The sequence below is a fragment of the Notolepis coatsorum genome (assembly GCF_963971535.1).
Source record: "Notolepis coatsorum genome assembly, chromosome: 18".
Taxonomy (NCBI): domain Eukaryota; kingdom Metazoa; phylum Chordata; class Actinopteri; order Aulopiformes; family Paralepididae; genus Notolepis; species Notolepis coatsorum.
Window position 1 is genome coordinate 70,460,909 of NC_140182.1, and position 24,760 is coordinate 70,485,668.

A 24,760-nucleotide genomic window follows, 5' to 3' on the forward strand; every position below is an offset into this window, starting at 1 on the left:
ATTTGTGCTTACCCTGTGCGTACGATCATTTCTAAGCAAAGAGTGGGATTCATCAATTTCAACTTGAACTTGACTTCGTGCTTATATTTACGCACAGCTCGGACCATGCGTACCTGGCGCCCAGTGGTAGAATATATTATTACAACAAGGAAATGAGCTTCTGTGCATAATAACACTGGATGTTCTGTATGAACCGTAATTCATTATAGTTCATTGTAAAATAGCAACAGTAGTGTAATTATGGTCAAAACCCTATAAATAGCATTTGGAATAATAGATCTTTCTCTCAGAATGAATGCAGCATGGTTTATATAGCGTTATCGGAATATACGGGGTGTAGGCTACTGACTGACTGCGCTCCGCGTAGCTTGATTGATTGATTGATTGAAAAGTTTATTAACAGATTGCAGAATGGGTACAGTACAGTACAGCTCAGTACATACAATTGTTAAGGGGATGCAGACCAGAGAAAGACTTTCGTCTTGTTTACATCAGGGTCCCCCATTTTCAATTCATCATAAATCATAAAGCTCAACTCGTTATTATTTTGCGCACAGACCGCCGAAACACGGGAACGTTTTGATTATATTTAAAAGGCTTTACGTTAAACAAAACAAGTGGAATTTCGAAGCTGTAAGCAGAATACAAGTCATATGAATATAGTGTTCTTCCCCCTTTTTACTGTATAAGAAAGAATAGAAAACGCATTGCAATGACACCAGATAGTGGACAGACTATGTATATGATGGGATTCAAGTTCGCGTTTTTGTTGATCATAGGCATGCTGTCAGAGTATGATATCTTAATCAAACATTCTAGAACATTTGTCGTCACAGATCATGTCCTAATAGAACATAGGCTATGGCATGGATCGTGATATTGTGTGGACTGTTATTATTACTGTACACCGGTACCACCCATTGTGACAACAGCCTTGTGAGTCCCGCACACAAACATGATGGAATTCAAGTTCATGTATTGAAAGGCAGGCTACATCATACATGCAGTGAGATTCATTGTTCTTGTATATGCTCTCGTATTATTGTTTATATAGGCTACCCAATACTGACATCAAAATAGATTGTAGTATGCCTCTAGAAATCATATGCAGCAGGTAGAAAATTGACGGGAGATCCATCGTGATTTGGAATAAAATTGAGGAGAACTTTAATCCCTGGGTATTAATCAAACAACATGGGAAAAGGCAGTCATATTCCAGCGCGGTCTTTATTAGCCGACAACAAAATAGATGCCTCTAAAAATCATATAGCCAATCGAACACAACTAATAAAGGCATTCATATTACAGCACGGTTATAATGACACACAACCAACGCCAAACAGTGGTCAACGAACGGTCTTTATTAGTATTTTGAGCTGTCCAGGCAGAATTGCAGCAATGGTCTTAGGGAGCCGTTGATATCTGACATCACCGTTTACAAGTCCGCCTTTTATTTATCCCATAATACGCGATAGTGTCTTCTTGGTTCGACAGCAGTGAACAATCTCCGTGGAGTTAGAGTTCCGCTCGGGTCAGTCCATTATTTCACATCCCATGGGGGGTGTTTCCTCACTTTCATGACCATATATGGATAATCATGCACGAGCATTGACTGTAGAACAAAGTGGTATTCATCAACACGGAGGAGCATAGAGCCTGCGTACGCACGTGTGATGAATCCCGACTTCCCTGTGCGTACACTGGTTCTACATTCCGTGCTTACGTGTGGAAATAGAACATGTTCTACGCACACATTGATGAATGAGGGCCCTGGTGTCTGGTTAGACTATCCATTGATGTGTTTGGGTCTCGACACGTACATAGTGCTGGCTCGGGGTGTTTCTGTTAAGAACCATGCAAGAGGCTAGTACGCCTTGGTTGCTTGTTATTAAAACAGCGTTTTTATAGGGCAACTGGGATGGGGGATTTTTTCCTATTCCGAGAGCCTGTTATTGGGTCTCGACGGATTCTCGTTCATATCTGGGGGATGTTAACGGAATAGATCAGGACATAGGTAGAGTGGTCTCACGCCCTTGGGGTGGGCCACTGAGCGCGGTACAAATGGGACCGTCTGGGTGGCGCCCTCTTTTCACACGCATACCTACCCCCTCTCCTGGAGTGGGCATGTCGGCGTGGTTAGGGCATGGGACTGGTTCTGGTCACGCTGGTCCAGGTCAGTTAACCCGTTGCCCGCCGGGGACGCAGATCTGCTGTTCTGGTACCCTGAGGGACTTGTGCTTTTTTCGGGGGGAAAAATGCCGGGTCGGCCTGGGTGTCACAGGGTTAGGCGTTATGGAGACCCTTTGTTGGGTACATGTTGTACCTGACACTATCATCAAGGGGCTGGTTCTCCTTTTTCTTTCGCTCCTCTCTCACGCATGGCGAAGAGGGGGCTGTTGGGGTGGTCCTCTGGACCTCCTCTGGTAACCCTGTGTGCTTCCCGAGCCGCCGGGCCCGGTCCGAAGTAATGTTTCGTTGAAACCGTAGGCCTGGGATAACCCTTTTTGGAAACTGAAACACTTGTACTGCGGTATAGCTGGTGTATACTAGGTGTGTTTTGGAGTTTTTCTTGAGGGGTTATAGGAACAACCACCATATGTGGTACCAAGAGGGTGGTTGATTCCCTGGTGTGTTGGAGCAGAGTCAACTCCCGGGTTACCCGGTTGAGTGTGCCCCTGCACGTTCATGACGTCTGCCAATCATGTCAGCCTTCTCTGCCTCGACCCTCTGGGTGGAGGTTTTTTGATGGAGGCTTTGTCGTGGTGCGCAACAATGCCAGCATACGCCCCTTCCGCCAGGGTGCTGTTTTCAGTTGACCCCTTTGGCGCCGGTCTCGTCCGCAGTGCTCCAGGCTCGGGTCTACAGCCTGCTGCCTGGTTTCCCCGGTGCGCTGCCTGCTTCCGTTATGGTTAACCTTTTGAGTGCTTCAAAGTTACGGCCATGCTGACTGCCTGTGTTGCAGGGTCAGTGTGCCAGGCGGCGTACTAATGGGGGGAAGGGCCCGCTCTTGGAGGGGCCCTGTCCGAATACGCTGGCGATGTGGGAGGCGGTGTCACTAAGTGACCGCCTGGTGAGGTCTTGATGCCTGGCGTCATTGACCTCTCCGGGCCCCCTTTTTTCCAGGGGGTCCAGTCCCTTCAGGGGGTCTGGGTCTTCCTTCGCGCTCCGCTGCTACGGCCTTGCCACGGGGTTGAGTTTGCTCTTGACTCCGTGATTTTTGGGGGCAGTAACGAGGGTTGTTCCTTCCGTTCGTTCCCTGGTGGCATGCGGGTTGCGCGTGTGCGTAGTCGTGGGGTCAAGCCACGGTCTGCTCACCCTGTGCGTTGAGTTGCTCGAGTTCCTCTTCGCACGGTCGGATCCGTCTCCCTCCCGTCCTCCAATAGGGAGGGTATCCCTCCATTAGGGAGGGTCGGGGGGCTCGGTCCTCTCCGGTCTGATGGTTGTGGGGGGCCTCAGCGCGGTACATTTGTCGAGCTTCTGGCTTCCGCTCAGCTCCTCTTGTGCAGACTGACGCTGAGCGGAGGCCAGAATGAAATAGAACGTAAGGTTATGTATATAACCAAGTTCTATGAATACTGGTGACGCTCAGCGTCAGGACGCCACTGCGGCCCTTGATCTCGCCTTGTGGTGAAAGTTTGGGAAGGAGGCGAGTAGGTGACCACACACCTGCTTATGAAGGTAAGCGGATAGGGGTGTGGCCAGACGGATGTCGGTATGTAAAGGTACATTGTGGAGTTTTTTATTCAGTGCTAGGCACGAAGTGAGGTTAGTGCAGACTGACGCTGAGCGTCACCAGTATTCATAGAACTTGGTTATATACATAACCTTACGTTAACCTTTCAGTAACACACTAGAAGGTTAACCTTTCACTGATACACTACAGAAGGTTAACCTTTCCCTACTACACTACTACCTTCTGTAGTGTGGTAGTGAAAGGGTTAACTGACTAGAAGTTGAGTGTTAACCACTTCTCACCAGGACAGCCTTCGTTGGTACACTCCCACGAGCCATGACGACACACACTGGAGAGAAAAGAGAGAGAAAGAGACAGACATGTGACCTACATTTACAGACAGTCAGCGTGGATATATTATGTCTGTAGTGTGCTTATGTGCAGTACGTAAAATATGTATATAAACTATATATACATTATGTAATGTACCTGTGTGTTAGTATGTAGGTATGTGTACATGTACATGTGTGCATGTTTTGTGTGTGTGTGTGTGTGTGTGTGTGTGTGTGTGTGTGTGTGTGTGTGTGTGTGTGTGTGTGTGTGTGTGTGTGTGTGTGTGTGTGTGTGTGTGTGTGTGTGTGTGTGTGTGTGTGTGTGTGTGTGTGTGTGTGTGTGTGTGTGTGTGTGTGTGCATGCGTGCGCGTGCGTGCGTGCGTGCGTGCGTGCGTGTGTGCACTGACCAGGTGTTGCAGTCCTGAGCGATGCTGGAGCCTGGGGGGAAAGGTCGGCCCATGTGGACACAGGAACATTGGGTGACCTCCACACAGCGGTCACCATCCAACACCTTCCCCACTGAGAGAGAGAGAGAGAGAGAGAGAGAGAGAGAGAGAGAGAGAGAGAGAGAGAGAGAGAGAGAGAGAGAGAGAGAGCAGGAAATAGGGAGATAGAAAGTAATAGAGGGTAAGAAATAACACGAGAGAGAGAGAAAGAAAGAGAGAGAGCTAGGAAAATGGAGAGCGAGCTAGGAAAAGAGAGAGAACTAGGAAGCGAGAGCTAGGTAAAGAGAGAGAGAGAGAGAGAGAGAGAGAGAGAGAGAGAGAGAGAGAGAGAGAGAGAGAGAGAGAGAGAGAGAGAGAGAGAGGGGGGGGGGGAAGAGAGAGGGCTAGGAAAAGAGAGAGAGGGCTAGGAAGAGTGAGAGACAGAGGGGGGTTGCAGAGAGGTAACTACCAGGGCAGGTGCAGCCGTCCACACAGTCCTCCTTGCAGACCTCCTGGATGTTGAGACTCTGGCAGGTGGTGGAGCAGGACTTGCTGCACTCGCTGTACTGCATTCCCACCGGACACCTGGGGGCTGTCAGTGTGCAGGCAGGTCCGCATAAACACACACACACACACACACACACACACACACACACACACACACACACACACGCACACACACACACACACACACACACACACACACACACACACACACACACACACACACACAAAATGTTATGTACAGTAAAGGTCAAGGGATGATTCTATTAACTGTTTTTCTTTTCAAGTTAGGAAAATAATCATTACACAGCTGGTACTTCCAATAGTGGACTACGCAGACATAGTCTATCAGAACACCACACTAACAAACCTCCGTCCTTTAAATGTCACTTATAGTGTTTGCAGATTTATATTGAGGTGCCCTTATAGAACCCATCACTGTCTTATGTTTGAGTCGTTAAACTGGCTTTCATGGATATTGCACTATCGCAGGACCTTAGCATGTCTTTTACCATGCTTTTTGTAAACTTTATGTACATTATACCTGTTATGTCTTATTCTTATTACTTGTATTATTGCACAAATGTCTTATTCTTATTCCTTATTATTACTTGTATTATTGCACAATCGCTGCGGGCAAGACCTCCTGCATTTCACTGTATGCTTGTATGCCGTGGCCCATGACAAATAAAACTCTTGACTTGACTATGTTTGTGTAACGTTAGCTGGTTAGCTTGGCTGTTAACGTCTGCATCTAGTCCCCACAAGGCTGTTACTCGTGTTGCGTTGGTCTACATCATTCAAAATTAGAGCGTTTTCATCTTTCTCGTCATCTCCCGATGGAAGAAATATGTTATCTGCTTTACTGACCAGCTAACGTTACTACTAGGGTAGGGCTGTGCCGCTAGCTGGTTGCCTGGTAACACATTAGCAAGCAAACAAGCATGTCAGTCACTTGCTCTTCTCCCTAGTGTCACACACACCGAAAATAGACTTTTGCTTGAAACCCTGCCTCAATAACAAACATTTGAATGTATAATGTACCGGACAGTGGCACATATATAGGCTACTGTATAGGACAGTGGGAAATGTGACCGGTCTATGTACGTACTGATTGATTCTTTTTATTGATTTTTAGAAAGAAAAAGGCTGACCCCTATCATGATCAACCATTGAGGTGGTTTCCTATTACAAGTACCTCTGTGTCCATGGGAATATCTAATAGGAGTAGGTGAACACCAGTGCCATCTTTAAAGGGTCTTTAAAGTCCAGGCTGCACGCGTTTCATCAAAGCATTTTAGCAAGTGTCCTATTTTATGCCGTTGTCTGTCGAGGTGCGGTTTAAGCTCAGAGGACTGGAACAAGATCAATAAACTGATCGGGAAGGCAGGGTCCATTATCGGCTCGACCTCCTGACTCTCTGGACGTGATCACAGAGCAAATAATTGGTAGGAAGCTCAAGAGTGCTGTGCAACATGAGGATCATCCAATGTACTGTTTATAAGAAGCTGAAGAGCTCTTTTAGTGAGAGGCTTGTTATGCCAAGGTGCTCTTCAGACAGATCCAGGAAGTCCTTTGTACCTGCTGCGTGGCGTGATCTGAAGTTGATGACATAGGATGGTGAATGTACTGCGGATTGTGGTAATGTTGGTGAATAGGTTGATGTTAATGTCATCTACAACCACCAGGGGTGTAATTTCCACTAGGGTCCCCCTCATGTCCCCCTCACTTTTCTAAATCTTGTTTTTGTCCCTCTCACTTTTTACAGTCCGAAAACTAACATTATATAACGTTAATTTATATGCAAGACTTTTTCTGTGATTTTGTGTGCGTTTGTGCAATGACATGTCGAAAGGAGTATGGCTAATGAAAAACAAAAATCTATCGTGCGCACATATTTCCCATCCCATAATAATTGTGCCCCTCCCCAACTTCTCAAACTAAAGTTTCACACTTGACAACCACTAACATATTCTGGTACAGTACACAGTTGTTACATTATTTATGATGCTGCTGTGCTCTGCTATCTCTTTTGTACTGCCTTGAGACGTAGATGCTTCTTGTTCTATTGTCCTGTCTGTTGTTGTCCAGCTTTCCTTTGATTGATTGATTGATTGATTGATTGATTGATTGATTGATTGATTGATTGATTGATTGATTGATTGATTGATTGATTGATTGATTGATTGATTGATTGAAAACGTTATTAACAGATTGCAGAATGGGTGCAATACAGTACAGCTCAATACACACAATTGTTAAGGGGATGCAGACCAGAGAAAGACTTTCGTCTTGTTTACATCAGGGTCCCCCATTTTCAATTCATCAGGACATATATGACATACATGACATACAGATAGACAGTACTGCTACATCTATACATTTATGACATACCAGATTTGCAAATACAGTACTGTTTGTGATACAAAAAGAGTCCAGAAAAGAGTATATACATTTGACGTAAAAACTGTACATTGGGGGAGGTTGGGTAGGTGGGGTGGGTGGGGACTGGTGGCTGTACATTGGAGGTGGTTCGGTAATTATAGATACGACACTCATCAGTTCACTGTGTCCTTTATGAGAAGGTTGGTTTGTCCTCTCTGATGGAGAGGCGCAACAAACACTGGTATTTGTAAATGTTTAAAGGGGAACTCCACTTTTTTTGGAAATTAGCTTATTTAACATCTTCCCTGGAGTTAGACAAGAAGATGCATACCTTTTTTGTCTCTGTGCATGCATTTTAGCTTTGGGAATAGACGCTCCGTTAGCATAGCTTAGCTTCATCACTGGAAGTGAGGCAGGACAGTAGCCTTACAGTGCCTTACAGTGTATTGCAAGGTCTGACATTGACCAAACTTGATATGCATGACCTTGGTGGGCTCTAGGTCAACTCCTGAAAAGGGGGTCAATGTCAGACCTTGCAATCAAAAGTTAGGGGGCGCACTGAAATTATGGCAAGGGTTATTAGCCCCCTAACTTTTGATTGCAAAGTCTGACATTGACCCCCTTTTCAGGAGTTGACCTAGAGCCCACCAAGGTCATGCATATCAAGTTTGGTCAATGTCAGACCTTGCAATACACTGTAAGGCACTGTAAGGCTACTGTCCTGCCTCACTTCCAGTGATGAAGCTAAGCTATGCTAACGGAGCGTCTATTCCCAAAGCTAAAATGCACGCACAGAGACAAAAAAGGTATGCATCTTCTTGTCTAACTCCAGGGAAGATGTTAATAAGCTAATTTCCAAAAAAAGTGGAGTTCCCCTTTAAGGCCCATTGGTAGCTTATACTACATCATTATTGGAACAGAATTCTGGAACCTATGGAACCTGTTCTAGTGACTGGCTGGTCCTTAAGGTCCCTTGAGTTTTCTCTGAACAGGGTAAATCTGCATTTTGCTATGGTGCCCCTAGTTAATGGAATTAACTCCAACAGTCCTTAAAGCTTGAGATTCTCCCCTCTGTTGCAGAGTTTAAAACCTTGATCTTCAACATTTGTCAATCAAGTTGTACGTGTTTTAATTTATTTGTTATCCTTGCTATTTGCCTCGTCTTATTGTTGTCATTTTATATGCTGTGTGATTTTATATGCTTATTTCTGTATGTACACTCCCACCTGAAACACCGGAAGACAGTGTTTTTTGTTCCACCTGGCTATCTATCGCTATCGATTCGGGGGGACAGCATAGCGATATCAAAATCATCACAACAAAGAATCACGTTCGATTGTTGTCCCATCCCTAGAAAGTGAACGCAAGCACCCAGGAAAACATAGTTGAGGTCTAATCGACAAGATTTTGGTCTCAACTAATCTGTATGATGCCAGATGATTAGCAAAGAGTGATTTAATTACAGCTAATTACAGCTGTTCTACCACTACACTGTGAACTGAATGTGCAATACTGTCACTCATGCCTTATTTTTCTACTTTATTTATCTTTCTTTATTTTAGCATTAATGCATATTTCATTGTACAGTGTAACCGTCTGTTTAACTGTGCATATGACAAATACTTATCTTGAATCTTGATTCTTTGATAGCCTTTGCCTGCTATCACCTCCTTAGGATGGATGGTGCGTTCAGTAGGTCCTCGTCAATTTGTAAAATCATAGATTTTTTCTTGTGACAGAATCGTTGAATTGATCATATAAACGAGATGATAGCGTTTGGGTTTGCTAGTTAGGTCAGAAAGTCAGGCCCAATCAGATCCAAGGCAGCAGATTTAGCCAGATTTCATTTGGTTTGTGTCAAGTTGATTTGATGGACTTTTAGAAATCCCAGAATGTCAATATCCTATTTCTGATGAAGTCTCATGTTAATAATACAGTATGTTTGCACCACAAAAGGCAAAAGGTATTTACCACTCAGATTGGCCGTTCGAGTACAATCTCCTGGTGGTAAACTTGTAAATGACAGATTTTACGAGTTGACGAGGACCGGCTGAACGCACGATAACTTACAGCACTGGCTTTCCTCCAGCCAACCGTGAAGCAGGACTCCATGGGCGTGGCAGGTACGGGCATACTCCAATAGGATGGGACAGTGGCAGTCTGGCCCCTCGCCCCTGCCACAGTGACACGCCTCCTTCTCACATAGAGAGAGGAAAGCCCCAGGAGACAGCAGGTGGGCACAGTGCAGAAACACACTGGAGGTCTGCAACACACTGCAGCTTGACAACACCTGTGCGCACACACACACACACACACACACACACACACACACACACACACACACACACACACACACACACACACAATGTTCACTATCACTCGAGAACTATTAGGAATGTCTGACCAACCACTAAGCGTGTCTGACTCTTAACCACCAAAACCTGTAAGACTACGTATGGCATATATCATGCCAGTTAGGTTATATTATCATACTGGCCATCGCGTCTCGCTCTTCGCCATTATGAGATATCTCTTATCTCCTAGCACATAATGTGCTCACGAAACAACAAATGCACTCACATGCACGTGACCAGGCCACGCCCCTGCATTCCACTATATGACGCCGGACATGGTCACACTCCACCTTCCTCTTTTTGTTTCCAACACGGAAGTGGCAGTGAACTAGTTGTTATGAAACGCAGGGAGAAATTACACAATGTTGAGGTTCACCAGCCCCTGGAATCTTCTCGGTTATGTTGAGGTTATACCGCTTTTAACCCAATCGCAAGCTATAACCGCAGGGAGGACTAGGATGCTGTCAACGCTTGTTCACAGACATCTTTGGTTGGAGCAGTCTTCCTTTGAGGAGGAGAAAAGGCTTCTCCTCCTCAGGGCTCCCCTCTCCGCAGAGGGAGTCTTTGGTCTTTCCGCAGGAGCGCGGGCGGTATTTGACCTAGGCCCCACACCGCCTCACACCACGCAGCCAGAGGTGAGAGCGCGGCCTCGCCAGCGGCTGTGGCGAGGCCCACGACCAGCGGCCATGTTTCCCCCGCCTGAGGTACCCTGGGCACAAAGACAACAGGTGATCACAAGGCCGACAGCATTGGCGGCCGAGGGATCGGCTACATTAGATGAGCACGCCCTAAAAAACCGTCGCCGTCTAGCTGTGTCTAGCACGCTCTCCGGTCACTCCATAGACCTGATGGATGCATACTTTCACATCCCGATCTTCCCTCCTCACAGGAAATTCCTTCGCTTCCTTTTTCAGGGTGTAGCGTACGAATACCAGAGGCTGCCGTTCGGCTATTCTCTGGCCCCTCGCACATTCACCAAGTGCGTGGAGACCGCGCTGGAGCCTCTACGTCGTCAGGGGATACGAGTTATTTTCTATCTCGACGACATTCTGCTCCTCAGCCGGTCGGAGGAGGTCGCCAGGTCTCATACCAGGCTGGTGGTGGAATTCCTCACCAGTCTAGGTTTTGCTGTGAACTGGAAGAAGAGTACTCCTCTTCCCAGTCAACAGTTGGAGTACTTGGGCTTGGTTCTAAGCTCAAGGCCCATGAGGGCAACCCTGTCAGAGCGACGGCGGGAGGATATTCTCGTGCGCTCAGGGGGTTCCGTCCTGGCAGGATGGTTACGGCGCTGTCCGTGATGCGCCTGCTCGGTATGATGGCACCTGCTCACTATTGTCATGATCTGAACTTTCTGGACAGTCCTCTGGCGCCCTCGGGCGGTCTGTTCGTGGTGCTACAGGCCGCTGCCCTTCATATGGACCTTTACGTACATATATTGTCAAGTCTGTTGTCTGTCATGCTCCCTGTGTATCTCCCTTTAGTTCAGATGTTCTAGTCTAGCCCTGTTTCCCCATTGTTGTTATGTTACAATGTTTGTTCCTGCCTGTTAGTTTAGTGTCTAATCTCCCTTGTATTCTTATCCTCTGTTCCCCAGCTGTTCCTGTTTAGCAATCACTGTTTAGTATATATTCTCCCCGCCCCTGTCTTCCAGTGTTGCGTCATTGTTTGGGATCCCTGTTTACGTGTTTACTGTTTGCCGTTCCCCTGAGTACCCTTCCGTGCTCTCCAGTAACCAGCACCTTTCCTTGCTTTTGTTACTTTCCCCTGTGACTTGTATCCTCGTGTCTTGCTCAGTAAAAGCTTATTATTGGAACGTCGACTTGTTGCCTCGTCTCTCTTACCCTACACACTGTCCTGCGATTGAATCCTACACCTCTCCTAAACTCCAAACTACCACAACTATGTGGTCCCTCTTGGCCTCCTATTCATGAGGAGGGTACAGAGGTGGTTTTCCAGTATGAAAATAGACCTGGTGAGAGGCAAGTGGAAGCGACTGAAGGTTCCCATGTCAGTACTGGGGGATCTCGACCACTGGGGGAGGACTGGTAACCTCACCAGCGGGATCTCCATGGACAGCAGGCTATCACACGTCACGGTCTTCACCGACGCCTCCCTCATGGGATGGGGGGGACGTGTCGGACCAACGCAGTAGGGGGCAGCTGGACGTACCATGCTGCCCGGTCTGCACTGCATATCAATGTGTTGGAATTGAAGGCGGTCCTTGTGGTCCTCAAGCAGTTCGGCCACCTGGTGGTGGGTGAGCACGTGTTGATCAGGACGGACAACACGACGACAGCGTCGTATATCAACAGACAGGGAGGAGTACGCTCCATCCGTCTGCACCGGGCGGTGGTCGAGCTCTGGCTATGGGCGTCTCTCAATCTGCGCAGCCTGAGGGCGCTCCACATCCCTGGCAAGGAGAATGTGGGCGCAGATGTGATGTCGCAGGGCGGTCCTCATCCCGACGAGTGGGGACTACGTCCAAACATAGTCAGACAGGTCTGGGACCGCTTCGGGGAGGCCACGGTGGATCTGTTTGCGAGCAGACAGTCCCACCAGTGCCCCTTGTGGTTCTCGGTCAGTCGGAAGGACAATCCTCCCCTGGGGGTGGATGCCTTCTCGATGTATCCGTGGCCGCCTGGGATTCTGTACGCGTTCCCCCCCATACACCTGATAGCTCAGCTGTTGGAGCGGGTACGTCGGGAGAGCAGGACTTTGATCCTGATCGCGCCGGACCCGGGCATGGCTGTGTGGTTCTCGGTCCTGATCCAGCTCTTGGTAGCCCCGCCGTAGCCTGTTCCATGGTCGCCGCAGGCCCTCTCTCAGACACACGGATCGCTGTGTCTGTTCCCTGTTCTGGGGCAGCCACTGAAGGTTTGGCTGCTGAGAGGGTGAAGCTGGAGGGGATGGGTCTTAACCCTACTGTGGTCGACACCATCCGGAACGTGCGCGCTCCGTCCACTATCGCGGTTTACGCGGGTAAGTGGCATGCTTTTCAAGAGTGGTGTAAGGTTGGGGGCCTGGATCTGGTGTCCTGCCCCCTGGACGCTGTTCTTTCCTTCCTCCAGTCTATCCTGAACAGACTGTCGGCCTCGACAGTGAGGGTATACGCCGCAGCTATATCCTCTTGTCATGTGGGTTTTGGGGGCGGTACGATGTTCAGCCACCCTCTTGTGAAACGTTTCCTGCTTGGCGCTCGGCGTCTCAAGCTTGTGGGACGTTCTCTGTCTCCGAGTTGGGACCTCCAACTGGTCCTGGGCCAGTTGTCGGAGGCCCCGTTTGAGCCTCTTGAGCAAGCGCCATTGGAACAGCTGTCTTTTAAGACTGCGTTCCTTTTGGCCATCACCTCCGCTAAGCGCGTGGGTGACATGTGTGCTCTCTCGGTGCGGCCTGAGTGCCTGTCTATTCGGGCCAATAGCGGTGCGACTCTGAGGCCTAATCCAGTCTTCGTGCCAAAGAATATCCGGAGCTCTTTTCGCTCCAGGGATATTGTGGTTCAGGCATTTCATCCGCCTCCTCACGCTAGTGAGTTGGAGGCGAGCCTTCACCTGTCGTGTCCTGTCCGTACACTGGGGGTTTACCTTAGTCGGACGCAGGATCTCAGGGCTTCCGATCAACTGTTTGTTTGTTACGGTGGCCCTCGTGCAGGTGAAGCGCTGTCCAAGCAGCACCTGTCACATTGGTTGTGCGAGGGCATTGCCCTTTGCTACATGTTGGCTGGACAGGTCCCTCCTGGGGGCGTCAGGGCGCACTCCACTCGTAGCAGCCTTTGCCGCCCTGTTAGGGAGGGCCTCGGTGGAGGACATCTGTGCTGCGGCCTCCTGGTCCTCCCCGGGTCCCTTCGTTAAGTTTTACCTCGTGGACATGACTGGGGGTTCTGTCTCCCAGGCGGTTCTGAGGTCCGGGACCTCTCCTGCATCCCACCAATTGGTGGGCTAGCAGGGGTGTGTGCCACGGGGTGCTGTGTCACACGTGGTCCCGCCTGTGCTGTGCGTTTTCAGGGGTGTCTGGTTCCCCCTTTTTTTCACACTTTGGTGGAGTTGACTGCCTCCCCCCCTTCGTTAGGACGGGCGGGTGGACGGGACTCCCCTCCTCCCTGGCTGGGGCTTACGGGCCCTCAGGGGGTACACTTGTCGGGCCACGCGTCTGCTCTGCCCCATATCTCATAATGGCGAAGAGCGAGACGCGATGGCCAGTATGATAATATAACGAAAGGTTATCCTATAACCTAGTTATATGAATACTGGCTGAGCGTCTCGCTCTTAGCGCCCTGAGGTCCCTTGGATGGGTTTCCGTGTTGGAAATCTTTCTGAGGAAGGTGGAGTGTGACCATGTCCAGCGTCATATAGTGGGACGCAGGGGGGTGGCCTGGTCACGTGCATGTGAGTGCATTTGTTGTTTCGTGAGCACATTATGTGCTAGGAGATAAGAGATATATCATAATGGCAAAGAGCGAGACACTCAGCCAGTATTCATATAACTAGGTTATAGGATAACCTTTCGGTACCTTGTGTCTACTGCACCTTGTGTATACTATTTACTTTTACTCTCACTCAGTACATATTCTGATAAAAAAAAATTATTGCCTATATTTATTATAATCAGTGTTGTGCTAGTTACTGAAAAATAGTAACTAGTTACCATTACTAGTTACTTCATTTGAAAAGTATTACTTACACCAAAAAGTAATGTGTTACTGTGAAAAGTAACTTTTTAGTTACTTAAAAAACTACATTATTTCAATTGCTCCCATTAATGCCCTTACAGATTCTTACAGTTCAAATCTGTTGATCAACTTGACAGTTTCCATTCATTTGAATTATTGCTTGAAATCTTCACAGCAGGGCGGAGCCAGGCAGCATGGAGTGAAGACGTGTTTCACAGCCGCTCTCATATACTACCTTTTTACCCCTAGAGTTTTATTTTTGTTTTTTATTAAGAATATCGACTGGTGAACTCATTCTCTGCCATGCTGGGAACGGGATATGGCTATGTGCTGCCACGCATTAAACCAATGGGGTCGGTCACCTTATTTGCAGGGCTATAACTATATTCTATATTATAGCTATGGATGCAATACTATGGCCCATTTGACATCGAGTATCTATCGTTCAAAACATTTCCATCCATACATTCCCGTTTTATACCGTGGTGAATATAAGTATGGTTTTAGAGCGGTTTAGGGTAATTCCTGGGAGGCTACACACACTACACTTAAAAATTCAAATGCATATGATCGGTATTATGTTCCATCATGAATGCATGAAAGGGGGGGGGGGTCGTTCCTGATTAATTGATTGTCAATAACGGCATCCGTTAGTACAACAACATACGCTGATCGTTGTTATGATGGCTATGAAAACAAAGCACAATCAAGCTGAAATTGACGTTAAATTGCTCTTACTTGTGGCCGGTGGGATTCCAAAAAGAATATTCCAATTATTTGATTGCCATCTGGTAGATCGTATGTCCATTTGGCTCACGACATAACCCACCACAGCATAATGAATCGGGGGTCCCGAAAACAATTCAATGCGATCGGGTGAAGCCCTTGATCCAGGTTACTAGAAAAGTCCGCCCGGAGGCATTTCATCGACGCACAGCCCCATACACAGAGTCTCAAAGGAAGTGCAACCTCGGCCGCATACCACCAGGTGGCGGTATTGGACTTTTGCGATCTCAGAATCATTCCCTATAGTAACACAGGCTCCCTTGATGAATAACAAATGGAAATAGCGAATGAAAGAAATAACGATCAAATAACGTATATATACGTGGTCGGCGTTCAACGATTGGCGGACAAACACGTATAATCGTTGTTGGCAGAGAATCAGTTAATCACTCTATAAACTTTTTTTGCATATATGGGGAGCGGGCAGGCTGTTGTACGAGGCGTAATGGAGATGCCGGCAACCAAAAAGAGCGGATGACAGGGACAGCAGTGGTTGCTAGTTTACTTGTAGATTACTTTAGATAGAGGCAGAGGTGCGTTGCTCATGGGACGGGGTTGCACAACCAAGCTTTTGTGAGCAGAAGCGCGTGCGCTCAAGAACGCGCTGCACTCGACTCGTCGCGTGTACCTGGCTACCTCGCATAAGCATAACAATAGCGCATGGAATGCACCCATTTCATGGTATTCACATTCACAGATTTGGTGTGAACGGTGCTCTGCCTGAGTCAGACCATCGTTCACACAAAACCTGAGGGGGAGGGGGCAGGGAGTCTATTCCATCCTATCCTATCCTATCCACTACACTACAGTAAAATACTTATGCACAAAAGTCATTCCATGCAGCACTGCAGAATGTGAAAGGGGATTCAGCGCCATGAATCAAATTATCACCAATCATTTTCAAGTAAACACAAGTTGTCTGATTATTTTAAGTTTGCTTTTGTATTTGTGTGTAAAACTATTTATTTAATTGAATTAACTTAAACTAGAAAAGTAAATACAAACTAAATTAACAATGTAACTACAATTACATTTAAAACATTGTCTGTTTTTCTACCATATCTGTTGACAATATAATTTCTTTATAATATATATAAATATATTATATTGAAGGCTACATCCTGTGCGCACGTGAGGGAACATTTATGCGCATGCGCGTGCAGTCCCTATACAGCTAAAGAGATTAGTTTTATCAGGTATCACAGTGGCTAAAAAGCTGATAGCATCACGATGGTTTCAACCGGAAAAGATTTGTAGGAAGGTTTGGATTCTTACATATCTCGATGTGATTTATCTAGAAATATCTACAGCAAGGATTCTAGGTGTCAGTGAATCCAAAATTGCAATGTGGTTAGAAGTGGTGGAGAGAATAAAAGATAGCATATGAATTGTAGTGCCTGGAAAGGAGCGAATGATAATGGATGGATTATCCAAGTGGGGGTCCGGGGGGGGGAGCAAGCGAGAGCATATGTATGTAGGGTATTAGATAGCAAGTATTGGGTATATTTCTTGTATAATACATTTATTCAAATGGTGATTTAAATTGGAGGTGTACTGTTAATTAATGCTTGTATATCTAATTTTATGTTGTTATGTTTATGTTTATGTGTATGTTTAAAAAAATATATATATGTATATATATATTATATTGAAGGCTACATCCTGTGCGCACGCGAGGGAACATTTATGCGCATGCGCGTGACGTCAATAAAACGCGTGCAAGTTGCAACCAGAGTTGAAATCACCAACGCATGCCTGGATAGAGGTAAGATTTTTTGTTGAAGTTCTACTAAAGTGAAATATCCCTTTAAAAGGAACGCCTTGGACCATTGCCATTTGTGTAAACAACTTCTCCCAGAAGGGGACTATGGAGCAACGTATTCAAACACTTAAGCCAATTTATCTCCCCTGAATGATATTTAAATTAGCTAGTCTGTTGGGAGAGTACCAATACTATAGAACGCCTATGCTGCATTGAGGAATGAAAATGAATGTAATTAAGACAGATGAAGATAAAGTGCTCAGATAAAACATGAGCTGAATGCCCCTGTAAGCACCTTATCGGTTAACTATCCCTGGCATCTGAGCCACTCCCACTGCATCGACTGGAGCCTCACTCAGAGAGACTCTGGCAGGTATCGAGTGGAATGCTGGGGTCTGACAAAGCGGAGGCCGAGAGATAGGCTTCAACGTCGGCTGAGCCACTAGGTGGCTGTGCTGTGCTGTGTTGTGTAGTATTAATGTAGTTAATCACAATCGACAATGGAACGCTCCGACCGAGCTCCAGAGATGATAAATGGTAAATACGTCGGGCCCAGGCCAGGGCAGCGGCCAATCTGCGCTGTCCACGTCAGCTTGCGTCGATTTGAAACACAGTACGATGTTTGGCCAGCTGCACATAGCTGGTAAGCTTGCGGGAGCTCTGCAGGCTCGCTGCAACCTTCGCAACCACTTTGACGTCTGAGTGTGAATTGGGCATTTACAGCTACACACCAAAGGAACATCCAAGGTTGAGCTCTGCCAGTTATGTAGGAGATGGTGGTAAAAGTGGTTGTCCGTGGTCCAAACTGAACCAGTGAACACCAGCAATCTCACCTCCACCGATGAGGACCACATACAGTATACGTTACTGCTGGCTCTTTGTGGAACGGGCCGGATGTATTAACACTTACATCAGATAGAGGGCACCGCCCTGGAGGACTCCTGTGATAGATGGGCCTGTGCTCCCCTGTTGGAAGTTGGAACACATCCAACCAGATACAAATCTATTGGAAAATCTATACAGGAAGAATGCAACACACGGAGGATTGGATTCTAAGAGTCTAAGAACCGCTCCCTGAGTCCCCTCACCTAGAGAGGGCTAGACAAACAGGATGCACACCTTCCACACGACTGACTGGAATCAACCGATCATTACACATGACCCGCTCCCAGGGCTGCTCTCTCTCCACGTAGACCGGGATTTAAACGAAAAAACACAAACACAGGCGCCGGTGCTACTGTCCTCACCGCGGAAGTCTCTGTTGTGCTGTTGCAGGATTGGCTGGGAGGGGTCACACGTCGACAGGACTGGCCCGCACCTTTCACCGCCCAGGAATTTGCGAAGTCATAGCTGTCCTCCGTTAGGAATCCTGAAAATCACAGACACGCAGAACAGTCACTTAACGGTCTAATACTGACGGGTTCATTTTTTTTATCTCACTCCCTTCCCTCCTCGATTTCTGGCTTTCTTTCTCCTCGTTATCTTTTCCTGTCCTGTGTTAGCTAGTCTTCCTGCTGTTGACCCAGATCATTTCCTAAATTCCAGCCAATACACCCCCCCCCCCCCCCACCCCCCCACCCCCCGAAGACTAGACCTCGCACACATACCCTCCTGAGCGGTGTAGTCGTCGTCGGCTACGGAGTTGAAGTTGCCACACAGCCCGCAGGTGCGGTTGGCGCGGTGCTTGTTCAGTGCCACAGCGATATTGGCGGCATTGTCAATGGTAACGGTGAAGCCGAACTCCTCGCTCCAGAGCTTGTAGAAGCCCAGCTCTGATCCCGCGAACACAGAGTGAGACGCATAGGGCAGGGCCAGCCTGCACACAAACAGAGACACACACACTGGAATGGCATCATACCCACAAAGGTATACACACCTAAAATCAGTATACCCACCTAAAATCAGTATACCCACCTGAAATCAGTATACCCCCCAAAAAACAGTATACCCACCTAAAATCAGTATACCCACCTAAAATCAGCATATCCACCTAATAAAAGATCAGTATATCCACCTAAAATCAGTATATCCACCTACAATCTGCATAATACTGTGAGTCTTTGGCCATTCTATTTTGCTCACACAAGGCATGTGGTAAAATTCCTATGGACTTCTACAGCAGCACCTGTTGAACGGAGACGAAAAGTCTGTGTTCTAAACGGAGAACTCTCAAACTCAGCAGAAATGCATGACCATCCTTAATCCTTAAGTCCACTATTTTAAAAAGCCAAAACTGTGTCCTTGTTTGAAATGTTACTATTTCCCAGCATGCCTTTCTGTGGGAGTATAAAAGACTATACTATAAAAGACACACAACTCTCGTGCTCTCAAGCTGAGTAGATGATGTCCACAGCTGTGTATCCTTAATATTGTTTATTCACTTTTAAATAAAACTCTGAAAGATTAATTCTACCTTTCATTATTGAAGATTCTTTTTATTTTTTTATCCCAATTTCGTATTTCCAATTCTTCCCTCCCCTGTCTTGAACGTTTCTAGACTATGCCTCCCACTGGTCGGCTGTAGTGAGGATAGAAACCTTGCATCACGTGTCCCCTCCGGTACACGAGGAGGCAGCCTGTCGCATCTTTTCACCGCAACAGCTCGAACTCTCAGTGGCGAGGAGTAACGCGTGGGAGGCTCGCGCTGCCCCGATACTTCCTGTTTCTGCCGTACCGGCCTCACCCAACCGACCTGTAGGAGTCGCTGTCCACAACGTCCAATCCCCACCCACGGCTTTCCCACCCTCTAACACTGCCAATTGTGTTAGTATGACGGCCGCCCAAGCCGGTAGCAACGCAGAGAGCTGGGCTCGATACCAGCATCTCCTGCGTTAGTGGCGAGTGCCTTTCCCACTGCGCCAGTCAGCCGCCCATTATTGAAGATTCTCAGATAAAACGCAACAATACCCACCTTGAAATACAGTTAATTGAGAGGAAACAATCTGCTCTATTTAAAGGGTATGAAAAAGTGGTATGAAATACTTGCTAGTAGTATAGTTGAAGCAATGCCATTAGGTTACTCACCAAGTCCTAGTTCTGGCCCGGTTCTGAGCGACTGGTGTGTACTAACAAAAAAGTGTTACGCCTCCACACCATAACATGCAGGCAAAGGTTTTATGCATCCACAACAGAAAACCACAGGCCTTGAACATTTCCTATGCTTGATACATGTTGGGACAAGTCCCAAGGTGTAGTAATTGCCCCAGGGCGTAGTAATCATCAAGTTCCAACACATCGCGATGCTCTATGCGGATTGCATGTTGTGGATTAACACCTTTTTGTCTCTTAACTCTGTTTGCCGCCTGTCTGAAGCTTCCCTATTTGCTCAGAACCGGGCCAGAACTCTAACCACAGGACTAGTCAGTGAATAAGCTAATGGCATCGCCTCAGCTACACTATAGTATTTCATAAAGTGAATGTAGAGTGAATGTGAATGTGAGTTTACCCATCTTTTTAAGCTGACATAAATCTTCACAATCTTTATATAAATAGATTGATTGATGCAAATTACATGAAAACAGGGTATTTTTGAGGAAATGTAAAAAACATCATTCTCAAAACAACATTCATGCATAGTATATATTTTTTGTATATTTCTGATTATTATTATTATTATTATTATTATTATTATTATTATTATTATTATTATTATTATTATTATTATTACTATTAGTATTATTGGGGATTATTATTTTACCACCAGATGACACCATATAAACTATATGGACTTCCAATGCATCTAGTCATAATATTCAGACACACACCCTGTCCTTTTACCAGCTGCTGTACGACAACCCCCCCCCCCCCCCCCCCCCCCCCCCAAGGATCAATAAAGTATGTGTGTATTGTATTATGTTAGGTCTAGTATTCTACCTCTTCTCTCCTTGTGAGAGGCGTCCATCAACAGACAGATGCAGCTCAAAGACGTCGCCCAGAAACAGAGTCACTCCACTCCTCTTCCCATGGACAAAATCACCTGCAGGTCACACACACAATCAGCAACACACACACACACACACACACACACACACACACACACACACACACACACACACACACACACACACACACACACACACACACACACACACACACACACACACACACACACACACACAGTCAGAAACACAGGTGGTAGACGGTGAGGCTACATTGGAATTTGGGTCGACAAAATGTAAGGTGAAATTAAAAGAAATGAAGAACTAGTGTTACTCATTCCCCCCCCCCCCCCCCCCCACAATATCACAATACATATCACAATATACATATCACAATATCTGTTGGGGTATGTAAAATCCCATGTTAGATAGTCACAACTGTTACGTTCTGGACACCGACCTCGGTCGGTGACCACCCACATTCCTGGCATATGTCACTGGGCTTGTCACCTGTCATTTCCCTGTCAATTAGTGCTGTCACTTAGGGGTGGTTCCTGATTGGCTGTCACGGGGGTGTGTGTGGAATGTTGGTATTTGGTGTCTATGTAACATACCTCTCTTCTGCTTGTCCATTGTCAGGTCTTCACTAATTGCGTTCGGGGATAACGCGGACGGTTCTACTCTGGACCTCCAATAAGCTCCCATTTACCTTATTTTCCACTTGTGCTATTAGCACTTGTTCTCTCTTAGAATTTACTCTGTGTTCTTACTATTAAAGTCGAACCTGTTCAAGAGTAAACACTCTCTGTCTCTGTGATTGCCTTCACCCATTGGAATTCACCTACCTGCATTCTGACAGAAGACCTGACCATCAGAATTCCATGGAGGCCATCATGGAGATGCTCCGGACGCAGGGAGCAGCCCAGACACGGATGGAGGAACATCAGCAGCTGGTCAGCGCCGAGTTAATCCGACTCAATGGGGTCGTCGGATCATCCCAAGCGGTGGCGCAGTCGGCGTTGGCCACAGCCCGACAAGCCCAAGAAGGAGTGGCTGGTGTTCAGTCGGCGGCGGGAGAAGCAGCGCTCCACGCAGAGGAGAGTCGGGGGGTGTTCGGGGTCCAGGAGCGGTCCGGCGAACCACATCTGCAGGCGCCCGCTCGCTATGACGGATCACCGGATGGTTGTCGGGAATTCATCACCCAGTGTCTACTCGTTTTCCGGCTGCAACCACGATCATTTCCATCGGAGACAGCGCAGGTAGCGTATATTATCACACTGCTCTCCGGTCAAGCTCTCTCCTGGGCTACGGCGGAATTAGAGGCAGGGGCGATAATCTGCGACAGTCTGGACGCCTTTACCCGGGAATTGAGAAGAGTATTCGATACTTCCCGGGTACTCTCGATCTTCGAGGCTGGTGGTCGTCTTCTCGACTGCCGGCAGGGCCTCCGCACGGTCGCAGCTTATGCTATCAATTTTCGGATCTTGGCTCGGGAGACAGCTTGGGCGGAGAACGTCTGCGTGGTTCTGTTCGTCAGGGGACTCTCGGCGCGGATGCGAGATGCGCTCTCCGCGCGTGAGATCCCCGAGCAGCTGGAAGTGCTGATCAACACCACCATCAAGATGGACAATCGGCACAGGGAGAGGGAGAAGGAGCATGTCAACAACACCCAGCCCCAGGTATGTTTTCCTTCTTCTCCTGGTGTTGATAATTCCATGCATTACACGAGTGGGCCACTGGGTGATGAATCCATGCAGCTTGGAGCGCTGTCGCTCTCGGACGACGAGAGGCAGCGCTTCATCAAGGAGCGACGCTGCTTCCGGTGCGGCCGCACCGGTCACCGCTTCGGCAGCTGTCGGGTCCAGGCTGTATCGGCTCGGCGCCAATCGGGGATGGAAGGTGCGCCGTCGGGCTTCGAAAAGGCGCCAGCAGGTGGGCTCATTCCTGCCAAAACCACGGATTCTCGTACATTTTTTGAGGTGGCGATCAACTGTGGGGGTGACATTAGGGGAACTAAGGCTCTCATTGACTCAGGGGCGGCGGGCAATTTTATTCACGTGGGATTGGTGAAGGAGTGGGGAACCCCAGTGGAGGATTTAGGGGTTCCCTTACCAGTTTATGCCCTGGACGGTCGGCCTCTGGGCAGTGGGAGCGTCACCCAGCGCACAGTTCCCTTACACATCCGGGTGGAGGGTGGGGAGTGGGAATGGGTTACATTTTTTGTCATCTTTTCCCCCTATTCTGTCATGGTGTTGGGTCATCCCTGGTTGGCGTCATGTGTTCGTGTCATTAATTGGAGCACGGGCGAACTCTCAACGGCGGCCGACGTCAAGTCGATCGTCAGCGGGAGTTTGCCCAAACCCTTGTCTCCCCCCCCCTCTTCTCTTTTGTCTCCTCCCTCTTTCTCCAGGATGGTGGGGAGCGTGGCAGATTCTGATCTACCCTCTAATCCCGATTTAATAGGGGTGCCTGAGATCTATTGGGACCTGGCGGACGTTTTTAGCAAGACGCGTGCTAAAGCACTTCCGCCTCATAGATCATACGACTGTCCCATTAATCTTCTACCCGGTACCTCCCCGCCTCGCGGGCGAATGTTCTCTCTCTCACGCCCCGAAACCTTGGCCATGAACACCTACATAGAGGAGGCATTGCTTGCGGGGCACATACGCCCTTCCACTTCCCCTGCCGGCGCTGGCTTCTTCTTTGTTGATAAAAAGGATGGGGATCAGCGCCCATGCATTGATTATAGGGGATTGAATGACGTTTCCATCAAGAACCGATATCCTTTACCCCTCATGGACACGGCCTTTGAGTGCTTACAGGGGGCACAGGTCTTTTCTAAACTTGACTTACGTAATGCATACAACCTGGTCAGGATTAGAGAGGGAGACGAGTGGAAGACTGCATTTAACACACCCAATGGGCACTATGAGTATTTGGTCATGCCCTTTGGTTTGGCTAATGCTCCGGCAGTCTTCCAAGCCCTGGTTAACGACGTGCTGCGAGACTTGATTGGGGTGTCAGTGTTTGTCTACTTAGATGATATCCTGATTTTTTCTCGCGATATGGTGCAACACCAAATGCACGTTCGGGAGGTGCTAGGCCGTCTCCTCAAGCATCAACTATTCGTTAAGGCTGAGAAGTGTGTGTTTCACACGGACACCGTGTCCTTCCTGGGCTTTGTGTTGACGAAGGCCGATCTGCGCATGGATCCAGCCAAGGTGAGTGCAGTTTTGGACTGGCCACGGCCTTCGTCGCTCAAGGGGTTACAACGGTTTTTGGGCTTTGCAAATTTTTACAGGCGCTTTATTCGCAATTTTTGCGCCTTAGCCAATCCCTTAACAGCTCTCACTAAGGCCTCTCTCCCTGGCTTTGAATGGTCGCCTAGGGCTGAGTCGGCCTTCTGCGATCTTAAACGTCGTTTTACATCCGCTCCTGTATTGATCCGCCATGACGCGGAGGTTCCGTTCATTGTGGAGGTGGATGCCTCTGACGTCGCGGTGGGGGGGGGTGCTCTCTCAGAGATGCTTAAAGGATGGGAAAGTGCACCCGTGTGCTTTTTTTCTCGCCGTCTGTCACCAGCCGAGCGTAATTACGACGTGGGTAATCGGGAGTTATTGGCGATCAAATTGGCACTGGAGGAGTGGAGACATTGGTTAGAGGGGGCGGCACATCCTTTCATTATTTGGACTGATCATAAGAACTTGGCTTACATCCAAGGGGCTAAACGCCTTAACGCTCGCCAGGCCAGGTGGACGTTGTTCTTCACACGATTTCGATATACCATCTCCTATAGACCCGGCTCCAAGAATATCAAACCTGACGCGTTGTCGCGCCAGTTTGATCTTCCTGGTCGGGAGGAGCAGCCCCATCCCATTATTCCACCGGCCTTGATTTTGGCACCCGTGTCTTGGGGCATAGAGAAGGTGGTAAGGTCGGCGCTAACGCGGGAGCCCGATCCTGGTGGGGGTCCTCCGGGACGGTCGTATGTTCC

General features: G+C 47.9%; 1 protein-coding gene across 1 annotated transcript in view; it reads right to left on the reverse strand.

Annotated features, from left to right (window-relative positions):
* The window catches only part of vwf (von Willebrand factor), a 165,356-nt gene that overhangs the window by 137,613 nt on the left and 2,983 nt on the right, over window positions 1-24,760 (reverse strand). Inside the window, exons 4-10 of the mRNA XM_084335399.1 lie at window positions 20,762-20,864; window positions 18,496-18,704; window positions 18,136-18,257; window positions 9,391-9,610; window positions 4,901-5,023; window positions 4,414-4,525; window positions 3,976-4,022 (exon numbers count right to left, since the gene is read on the reverse strand). Coding sequence (XP_084191525.1) covers window positions 3,976-4,022; window positions 4,414-4,525; window positions 4,901-5,023; window positions 9,391-9,610; window positions 18,136-18,257; window positions 18,496-18,704; window positions 20,762-20,864 — 936 coding nt within the window. The remainder of the gene's footprint in view (window positions 1-3,975; window positions 4,023-4,413; window positions 4,526-4,900; window positions 5,024-9,390; window positions 9,611-18,135; window positions 18,258-18,495; window positions 18,705-20,761; window positions 20,865-24,760) is intronic.